At 43.6% G+C, this 11,809-nt stretch overlaps 1 protein-coding gene across 1 annotated transcript in view; it reads right to left on the bottom strand.

Moving 5' to 3' along the window:
* Positions 1-9,048, bottom strand: part of meis1a (Meis homeobox 1 a) — a 58,430-nt gene extending 49,382 nt beyond the window's left edge. Inside the window, exon 1 of the mRNA XM_037543152.1 lies at positions 8,800-9,048. Coding sequence (XP_037399049.1) covers positions 8,800-8,811 — 12 coding nt within the window. The 5' untranslated portion in view covers positions 8,812-9,048. The remainder of the gene's footprint in view (positions 1-8,799) is intronic.
* Positions 9,049-11,809: the final 2,761 nt, after the last annotated feature.

Raw genomic sequence — 11,809 nt, forward strand, 5'->3', positions numbered from 1 at the left:
GCTCCTCTACAGTGAATCTGCTCCTCCACAGTGAACGTGCTCCTCTACAGTGAACGTGCTCCTCTACAGTGAACACACTCCTCTACAGTGAACATGCTCCTCTACAGTGAACATGCTCCTCTACAGTGAACGCGCTCCTCTACAGTGAATGCTCTCCTCTACAGTGAATGCTCTCCTCTACAGTGAATGCGCTCCGCTACAGTGCACATTCTCCTCTACAGTGAACGCGCTCCTCTACAGTGAATGTGCTCCTCTACAGTGAACGCACTGCTCTACAGTGAATGTGCTCCTCTACAGTGAATGCTCTCCTCTACAGTGAATGCTCTCCTCTACAGTGAATGCGCTCCTCTACAGTGAATGCGCTCCTCTACAGTGAACACTCTCCTCTACAGTGAACGCTCTCCTCTACAGTGAATGCTCTTCTCTACAGTGAATGCGCTCCTTTACAGTGAACGCTCTTCTCTACAGTGAATGTGCTCCTCTACAGTGAACGCACTGCTCTACATTGAATGCGCTCCTCTACAGTGAACACTCTCCTCTACAGTGAACGCTCTCCTCTACAGTGAATGCTCTTCTCTACAGTGAATGCGCTCCTTTACAGTGAACGCTCTTCTCTACAGTGAATGTGCTCCTCTACAGTGAACGCTCTCCTCTACAGTGAACGCGCTCCTCTACAGTGAATGTGCTCCTCTACAGTGAACGCACTGCTCTACAGTGAATGCGCTCCTCTACAGTGAACACTCTCCTCTACAGTGAACGCTCTCCTCTACAGTGAACGCGCTCCTCTACAGTGAATGTGCTCCTCTACAGTGAACGCACTGCTCTACAGTGAATGCGCTCCTCTACAGTGAACACTCTCCTCTACAGTGAACACTCTCCTCTACAGTGAATGTGCTCCTCTACAGTGAACGCACTGCTCTACAGTGAATGCGCTCCTCTACAGTGAACGCTCTCCTCCACAGTGAATGCGCTCCTCTACAGTGAACGCACTGCTCTACATTGAATGCGCTCCTCTACAGTGAACACTCTCCTCTACAGTGAACGCTCTCCTCTACAGTGAACACTCTCCTCTACAGTGAACGCTCTTCTCTACAGTGAACGCTCTCCTCTACAGTGAATGCGCTCCTCTACAGTGAACGCTCTTCTCTACAGTGAATGCTCTCCTCTACAGTGAACGCTCTTCTCTACAGTGAATGCGCTCCTCTACAGTGAACGCTCTTCTCTACAGTGAATGCGCTCCTCTACAGTGAACGCTCTTCTCTACAGTGAATGCGCTCCTCTACAGTGAACGCTCTTCTCTACAGTGAATGCTCTCCTTTACAGTGAACGCTCTTCTCTACAGTGAACGCTCTCCTCTACAGTGAACGCTCTTCTCTACAGTGAATGCGCTCCTCTACAGTGAACGCTCTTCTCTACAGTGAATGCGCTCCTCTACAGTGAACGCTCTTCTCTACAGTGAATGCTCTCCTTTACAGTGAACGCTCTTCTCTACAGTGAACGCTCTCCTCTACAGTGAACGCTCTTCTCTACAGTGAATGCTCTCCTTTACAGTGAACGCTCTTCTCTACAGTGAACGCTCTCCTCTACAGTGAACGCTCTTCTCTACAGTGAACGCTCTCCTCTACAGTGAACGCTCTTCTCTACAGTGAATGCGCTCCTCTACAGTGAATGCGCTCCTCTACAGTGAATGTGCTCCTCTACAGTGAATGCTCTCCTCTACAGTGAACACGCTGTGACAAGCATTGACCACTTATCTCCCAAATTTAACAGATACAATACAACATGAAATGTGGCCTGTGAAAAAGTTTTAGCACATTTTATGTTTCCAGTATGTAAATTTCTTCCTTTAGACCTCCACTTGAATAAAAGTACTAAAAAACTGATTAACATAATTCATGTTTAATAAAAACTTACTTTAAGGTTCACAAATGAGTTTACCATGTGTACTGTATTGCCTCTGTAGGCCTCTGTTCATAAACATAAACTAACTCAAGCTAATTTACTATAAAATGAAATGGTGTTTGTAGAAATTCAGAAAAAAGCCGCGTCAGTCTCGACTGCATATGTGGACATATTTCTATATTGTGCTCTATTTACACAAAGTTAGGTTAGTTCATCATTTATGTTGAACAGACTCTCCCAAAGTTTTACGCTGCTGCGCTGACGTTGAACCTGCTGCACTGGGTCGGTATGACCAACAGGTCAAAACCAGCTCTAAACAAAGTGACCGCTGGGCCCTGATTGGTGCTCTGGCTTTGCGCTTCTTCTAACACGTTATGTTTTTATGCACACATAAACCAAAAGGAACATCAGATTTGTAGTGGAGTAAAAAGTGAGATATTAGACTCTGAAATGTAGTGGAGTGAAATTAAACAATCGCCCCAAAATGGAAAAACTTCTGTAAAGTACAGATACACAAAAACTACTTAAGTACAGAAACTAATTACATTTACTCAGTTACTGTCCACCGCTGGTTAGGTGTGTATCTCTATGGAGGACGTGTCCACTGACTTCCACTCAGAAATCAGAGCAGAAAGAGGAGAAATAAATAACAATAAATAATACTATTTAAATATTAATAAATATATACTATAAATATATACACATGCTATCGCGGGAGGCTAGAGGGGCAGATCCGGGCTCTGAATACAGACTCAACACAAAATAATCAACAGCAAGAACAGAAACAGAGCAGAGCCGAACGAGTAAATAAACGCTAAATACAGTAAAATAACAGGCTAATATAACAGCAGAAGACAGGAGCAGAGAGTGTGGTGGGGAGATGGGGAGGAGATGGGGAGGAGATGGGGAGGGGGTGGATAAGGTGGGGGCATAAGGAGTCCTGGTACTGAAAAAAAAAGAAAAAAAAGAAAAACAACTACGCCCTCAAAAGGGGTTCTTCAAGGGTTACGTGCCCAATTAAAGCACCAAAGGCAGCATTCCACGATTGTTCCAGGTGAAAGAACCTTGTATTGTTCACTCTTCAAGGATAAAGAAGCACCACAGTGGGTTCTTCTCGCGATGCCACAGAAGAAGGTGGTGCTCGGTTCCCTAAAGAACCACGTTTGAACAAGAGACTTGGAGAGCGAAGAAGCTTTCCAAGACTTCTGTCACATAATCAAAAGGTTCTCCACCAATTTAAGGGTTCTTTGCATTCTGTGGAGGGTCCTACTTTAGAAAGGTTCTTCACACTGTAGGAAAAGAAATCGTTCGCTAAGGAACCAGGCATGAGGAGATCAGAAGCGGTTCTTCTATGGACCCTTTTGGCGCAGAGGGGGGGTGAATATTTACACACAGCACGCACACAAATAAAACATCATCAACAGCAACAACAACAACAACAACAGCAACAACAACAGCAACAACAACGTGCACACACTGACACACTGGCATTCACACAGTACTGACATGTAACAGAGCACTAAACGATAAACAACAACACACACATATAGAGTCGCGTGCGAAAGTCTGAGCCCCCCCCCCCCCAGTTTTGTCTGCGCACCAGTTGTGTTGATTTTCTAAGGGATAATAAGTGAAAACGTCCTCGACAGAGACACACTTACATGTGATGTTTCCTACTGATTTTTAAAACTAAACTGTGAACCTGTTTCACACATAGAACCTCTATAAAGAACCTCTGATGTGCAAAGGGTTCTTCAGTAAATCTGTAAAGTCTGAGAGAACCATGCGGATGTTCGCACGAAGATGGAAAACCCGCTCAAAGAACCTTCTACAAAAACGATTCAGTGACATTTTAACAGCTCACTAACAGTCCACACCATACGAGACCTTCACGGCGCTATACAGCATATATAAGGGTTTAATAACGCATCAACACGCGCTTTATAAAGGATGTGTTGAACAACAACACGCTAACTTGTTTCACCTTCTTTGTTTACACACGTTGTCTGTCATATTCTTGGCTTATTCAGCACATTCTGCGTTAAAATGAAGCCAAAATGTATTTTACAAAACTCGGTCTCTAAATATTTCAATATATAAATGTCTAATTATATGTCAAAACAAATGTCTAAAAAGGAAAAAAAACGCGTCGTCGCCAGCTGAACACACACTGAACACACTGAACACACTCTGAACACACACTGAACACACACTAAACACACTCTGAACACACTCTGAACACACACTAAACACACTCTGAACACACTCTGAACACACACTAAACACACTCTGAACACACTCTGAACACACACTAAACACACTCTGAACACACACTAAACACACTCTGAACACACTCTGAACACACACTAAACACACTCTGAACACACTCTGAACACACACTAAACACACTCTGAACACACACTAAACACACTCTGAACACACACTAAACACACTCTGAACACACTCTGAACACACACTAAACACACTCTGAACACACTCTGAACACACACTAAACACACTCTGAACACACTCTGAGCACCCTGAACACACTGAACACACTCTGAACACACACTGAACACACTGAACACACTCTGAACACACACTAAACACACTCTGAACACACTCTGAACACACACTAAACACACTCTGAACACACTCTGAGCACCCTGAACACACTGAACACACTCTGAACACACTCTGAACACACACTAAACACACTCTGAACACACTCTGAACACACACTAAACACACTCTGAACACACTCTGAGCACCCTGAACACACTGAACACACTCTGAACACACACTGAACACACTGAACACACTCTGAACACACTGAACACACTCTGAACACACTCTGAACACACTGAACACACTCTGAACACACTGAACACACTCTGAACACACTCTGAACACACTGAACACACTCTGAACACACTCTGAACACACTCTGAACACACTGAACACACTCTGAACACACTGAACACACTGAAAACACTCTGAACACACTGAACACACTGAACACACTCTGAGCACCCTGAACACACTGAACACACTCTGAACACACTGAACACACTCTGAACACACTGAACACACTCTGAACACACTCTGAACACACTCTGAACACACTCTGAACACACTGAACACACTCTGAACACACTGAACACACTGAACACACTCTGAACACACTGAACACGCTGAACACACTCTGAACACACTGAACACACTCTGAACACACTCTGAACACACTGAACACACTCTGAACACACTGAACACACACTGAACACACTCTGAACACACTGAACACACTCTGAACCCACTCTGAACACACTGAACACACTCTGAACACACTGAACACACTGAACACACTCTGAACACACTGAACACACTCTGAGCACACTCTGAACACACTCTGAACACACTGAACACACTCTGAACACACTCTGAACACACTCTGAACACACTCTGAGCACACTCTGAACACACTCTGAACACACTGAACACACTCTGAACACACTCTGAACACACTCTGAACACACACTGAACACACTCTGAACACACTGAACACACACTGAACACACTCTAAGCGCACTGAACACACTGAACACACTCTGAACACACACTGAACACACTGAACACACTCTGAACACACTCTGAACACACTGAACACACTCTGAACACACTGAACACACTCTGAACACTCTGAACACTCTGAACACACTGAACACTCTGAACACACTCTGAACACTCTGAACACACTGAACACACTCTGAACACATTGAACACTCTGAACACACTGAACACACTCTGAACACTCTGAACACTCTGAACACACTCTGAACACACTCTGAACACACTCTGAACACTCTGAACACACTGAACACACTCTGAACACACTGAACACACACTGAACACACTGAACACTCTGAACACACTGAACACACTCTGAACACACTGAACACACTCTGAACACACTGAACACTCTGAACACACTGAACACTCTGAACACTCTGAACACACTCTGAACACACTGAACACACTCTGAACACTCTGAACACTCTGAACACACTCTGAACACACTGAACACACTCTGAACACACTCTGAACACTCTGAACACACTGAACACACTCTGAACACACTGAACACACACTGAACACACTGAACACACTGAACACTCTGAACACACTGAACACACTCTGAACACACTGAACACTCTGAGCACACTGAACACACTCTGAACACACTGAACACACTCTGAACACACTGAACACACACTGAACACACTCTGAACACTCTGAACACACTGAGCACGCGGGTGCGTCTGGTTAGAGACAGGATGTGTTCTTCTTTTAAAGAGTGTATAGCCTGATCAAACAGGAAGGCTTCAGTGTTTTCCAGCGAGCGGGCAGCAGAGGTGCAGTCTCGGCTCGACATGATCACAAAATCAACAGCAGCTCATTTGACCGGGAGTGCGCGAACTTTTGCGTGCGACCGTGTGCGCCATAAACACAAATCACTAGAACGGCCTTCAGTGACGGAGCGCGAGGGGCGAAGACCGCAGGGCGGCGGCGAACCTGAAACGTCCTCCCTGCATTTAGGATGGAGGCCGGTAAAGCGCGCGCGCGCGCGCCCTCGCTCCGCTGTTTAGAGTGGCGTCATATAAAAAAAAATCATAGATGATAGGACCCTCTGAGCGCGCGCGGAACGACGGAGCGCTTCGCCGTCTTCGCCGGTGAGGAGGACGGGTCAGCAGGAGGCTGGCGGAGCTGGCGCGGCGCTGCAGCCGAGCGAACGCGCTTCCACTCGGGCTGAGAAAAGGGTTTTAAAAGTCTTGAGCAGCATCGAAATATATATAATATAATAAATAAATACACGGATCTCATCAGCCTGACGTGCGTCTGGTGGACCCTCACCCTAAAGACCACGGCTCTTCGAGGGTCCTGTAAAGATGGGTGCCTAGAACAGAGAGCACTCGGAGAACCGAGTGAGTGTTTACGCGGTTACGTGGTTCTGAGCGGATGGAAAACTGGTTCTCTAAAAGATCTGACCAAAAAAAAAAAGACAGTTTAAAAATTCAGCACAATGTAAAAAATGATTCGATGCTTTAAGACAAAAAAAGCTGAACAAAAAGAGCAAAAGAGCTCCTAGAACCTGAAATAAAAGGTTAACGGGAACATTTCACTGGCCGTCAGGAGCTCAGTGGACTCAGGCAGCCTCGACTTTTTAGAGCAGAAACCCTGAGGACCGTTTTCAGTTGAACATTAATAGCAACTTTTAAAAGGCTCCTCGGATCTTCTCCACGGCAGGAACCCCGTCGCCTCCTCCAGAACGCTTCTATAGCGCCCAAAACGGCTTCCTCTTTTTGTTACAAGTCTCAGAACCCTTTTCTTTGGGTTCTATACAGAACCCCTGATATTCTGATAGTAACCCATATTTGCTGTGATCACTGAAAGCAGCAGATGTTCCTCTGCTTTCTTAGCTGATCTCCTCCGACATTTCCTTTCCTTTAAGCAACCGAATCAGAAATGAACTCGTTTTTAAAAAGCCAAGAAACTTTTGTGTCAACAAAATGAGATTTTTTGAAATGAACAAATAAATATTTAAATGTTTAAATATTTAAATATTTAAATATTTAAATGAAAAGCTCCCAGATTAGGTTGTTGTAGCAGATCAGTGATTGACCATGACTGCCCAGTCAAACACACAAAAGAAAAAATCATCACAATTTTTGCCACAATTGAAGACGCCGTTTTTAACCTAGTCTGAACCTGCAAACAACCAGCCGACATGAGCCAAAATAATCCAACAAAAGCCCAAAGAGCTTCACACACAGTCCTGAGAGCGCTCCACACACCCTAAATACGGTTCTTCAGGGTTCCTCAGTAAAGACTGTGGTCACATGTAGAACCATGAGGGCAGAAAAATATCCCTGCAGGGTGAAGTGTTTTTCTGAGGAGGCAGAACCTTCTTAAAATCTTTTTAAAAGCTTTTATGGGGCAATGAAACGGTTACAAGTAGCAGAACCTTCTTTGGTCCTAAAAAAGCCAAGAGTTTACATTTGGTCGTGCAAACTGATCGCTAACTATCTTCATTTGGAAACGTGGATTTGCACCGTGCCGATCAAAATTCAGGCTTCTGTGTGAACAGAAACAGCGTTTGATTATTACCTATTTAATAACTACACGATGCTTTTTCATAACTACAGTATTTTTAACTCGGAGCGTAGGTGCCTGGGCTGCCTTGAGAGTTTGACTTCACTGAATTTCTGTGAATTAACAGAACAAAAATCTGCCCATTTTATGCGATCATTATTTCAAAAAATTCAAATTGAAATTTAAAATCTAAATTTTAAGACGTCATCAGAGCCAGCTTGCTCAGTTTAAAGCACCACTTTTACTGTAATCTCTTTCACTTCAGAGCTATGAGAACGTGGCTGCTTTCAAATTCAAATTGGGCTGAACTTCAAAAAAAGTTCGCAGAATTTTTTTTTACATTTATTTTTATTTTTTACAACAAATCAATTTTTACAATGGTTGACTTTTTAAGCTTAAATTCTGTCTGATATTTACTTCATATCTGCGGTGCTAAATCAGCGCGTAGTGCTGAATCAACACTTTCAGTTCACTCATTGGACGACGAGCTACATTTAAATGACCACTGCAAATTAATGACGCCCTGTGAGTGTTTATTAACAGGCCTACTGGACTTAATCCGACCGTAATCGCGTTTACACAACACGACACGACTTAATCCAGCGGTGTAGGTGTTAATCCAACACTACAGGTCTTAATCCCCGCCCGCGAGACTTAATCCAACGCGTTAATCCAGCACGTGCAAACACACGTTTTCCAGGTTCTAGATAGCGTTCCCAGGTTTGTTTCGTGCCCTCCTTTACGCACCCGCTGAGCCATGAGCTCGAGGCTGCTGCTCCCGCGTGCCGCTCCGTCCGAGTTCGGCCTTCACACACACTCACACACTCACACACACACACACACACACTGTCACGCACACAAACACTCGCGCACACACACTACATCAGGCTCTGTTCCCGATCGTGACTCGTGGGCTCCTTGAAAGCAACAACAACATAATCCAGCGAGAGGCTCGCGCAGGCTTTGGGGCAGAAGGCCGGTTAGTGCTAGCTGAAATGCCCCCCCTGCCCCCCCACCCCCCGCTCCACCTCCTCCTCTTGTCCCCGCAGGTATTAATCAATATCGATCAGTGAAGTGATCAATAGTGTCCATAAACTCCAGATGAAGCGCCATTCCCGTCTGCGATCACTCAACTCGCCTGTTCTTAATGCAATAGTGTGTCTGGGGCTGAGGAGGAGGAGGAGGAGGGTGTTTTGGAGGCCTTAAAGGAGCCGCAGCGAGTGGACCGTATGTGTGACAGTGTGCGACCGCGGAAACAACGCCTAACAGGCCTATAAAATTATTGTGAAATTGAGATTTTATGGAATGGGATTTTTACGCCGTGTTCACACACGCAGCGCCAATCCGCTTTTCTTGCATATCAGGTTTAGATTTTTATGAATTAAATCTAAAGAGTGTTTTTAAAAAAATTGAGACATTGTCACATTGACATGTGGTTTCAAATAGGATTCAAGTTACATTTTGAACCTATGACGCATTTGCATATCTAAAGGAAATCCGAATTGTTTTGGTGAAACCAGAACAGGAACAATTTCAAAGGACTTTGTAAAACACTAATTCAATCGCATTTTTGGACACATTTTGGTTACATGGAATCATAATATACAAATCATAATGATATTAAAAAAAACATGGGTTTGCAATATGATTGATTCAAATCGCATTTCAGTTTACACGTTTTAGGCTCGGATCCGATTTCAAATGTATTCCGTCTTTTTATAGCCCTCTTGAAATATTTGACGTCATAATCCTTCATAGAACCATTGTTGTATGTCATTGGCCAGGCTTAAGCCGTTACCACAGCAAGCATTGAAACTACTGAAATGAATATAAGTGCTTGGTGGCTTGGAAGCTAAACAGAATCCTAAACAGAGCTGGAGAGCTGATTAAAACGAAACTAATTAGTATTGTCTGCGGTGTGAACGCAGCCTTAGACCTCAGATTTTCTGGGGTATTTTTAGAAGTAAATGAAATGAACTTTTAGAGTTAGTTTATGTGGAAGCTTGGATCTTCTCAGCAATGTTCTGAAGAACCTGAAAGTGAGGTGCTATATATTTTTTTTTCCAAATGTTTTCTACTTCGTCAGATCTCAAATACGCAAGTAAACAGTTCCTTCTCGTCGTGTCCACATGATGAGAGTTCTGATGTGTACCTTGGCATCACGCAAAGACAAAACACAGTTCAAGTTTGAGTAGTTTTGGCGGTTTTTGCCGTTGCAAAACGTTTTAATTCACAAATAGCCTCAAACGACATGTCTCCTCTGTTCGGGGTGCAGATGAATTAAAACAGTGAAAAGCAGAAAAATAGAAATACTGAATAAATTCACGTTACTCTCTTCGTTATATCAGAAGTTAGGCTGTTCGTAAAGGTGGGAAATCTTAAAGCCAAGTTTACCCTTAAAAATATATACAAGTCTACATTTTAGTGATGGTCTGATTTATAAAGTTGCCCTTTTGGTCAGTTCGTCATGATGTATAAGAGAAATGTTGAAGATGCAACCTCGTGTTACTGAAACTCAAACTAGAACATTTTACAAAAGATGCATAAACGATATAAAAAAGATGGCTTACACAAAACAGGACCCACCCACCCAGGACAAAAGAGGTTTTTTTACCCTGACATCTCAGGCACGTGGTCTTAGAATCGCTTTGATCTCGATAAATACGGAGCTTTGTTTGCATTATCTTTCATAAAACGCAAAGCTCGATTTTACTCAATGCATTTGGCGCCCCTTGCTGGCACAAATGAATATCGCCCTGTCTGCACCATAGAGCAGGCTATTTGAACCAAATGACCTACATTCACTTGTACAGTGAGAATTAACTTCAAGATTAGCAACGCAACTCATTAAACTTGTCTGTACAACGTTTTCCCTTTATGGAGTCGTTCAACATCAAATGCACCATGCAAAACATCTTATAGTGCTTTTGGCAACCATTCCTTATCACGTGTTGGCAGCTGAGGCAAATCTGATTGGCTTGTTCAATGCTGCATTCTGATTAGCAAGTGGATCCTGTGCTCTGATTGGTTAGTAGAACCCAACTGGATTGACTAAGCTGCTGGTCTTTAGCCAGTGGAACCTGCAATCTGATTAGCTTGTTGAATGCTGTTCTCTGACCACAACCTAATTGGCTAGTTGAATTGGCTAGTTGCCCTCTGATTGGATAGTGGATTCCTGTAACCCCAATGGCTAGTTGAATTCCACACTTTGATTGATTAGTAGATTTCTGCAATGTGACTCACTCACAGAACCTTGCAACCTGATTGGCTGCTTGAATGCAGCAATATGTACTAAGCAAACAATGACTTTGTTCACATCTCAACCAGTGAATTATGCAGAAATCTGGTGGACCTCATCACACGATCACACGCAACACAATGTACCACCCCATTCATTCGAGGACTTGAGCCTGACGCACGTACTATGGCATTGCTCCACACAGCACTTCAACTCACAAAGTCCAATTCAACTCATGAAACTTTTCATATTGAGCTGATGAGTTAAATGAGGTGTGATAACTGAGGAAGAATCAGAAGAATCAGAATCAAAATCATTGTGTCACCAAATAAGTTACACATAGAAAGATTTCTCGTCTTGGTTAGTGCACACATGCACATGTAACACGCTGAGCAGACCAGGCAAGCGCTCAGACTATTAACAAATATTTAACTACACTCTTAAAAAGATGGTTCTTCAAGGGTTCTTTAGTAAAGACAACAGTCCTATAGCCTATTCTGTCAATAATAAACTCCTCTC

The sequence above is a fragment of the Pygocentrus nattereri genome, chromosome 12 (assembly GCF_015220715.1).
Source record: "Pygocentrus nattereri isolate fPygNat1 chromosome 12, fPygNat1.pri, whole genome shotgun sequence".
NCBI lineage: Eukaryota > Metazoa > Chordata > Actinopteri > Characiformes > Serrasalmidae > Pygocentrus > Pygocentrus nattereri.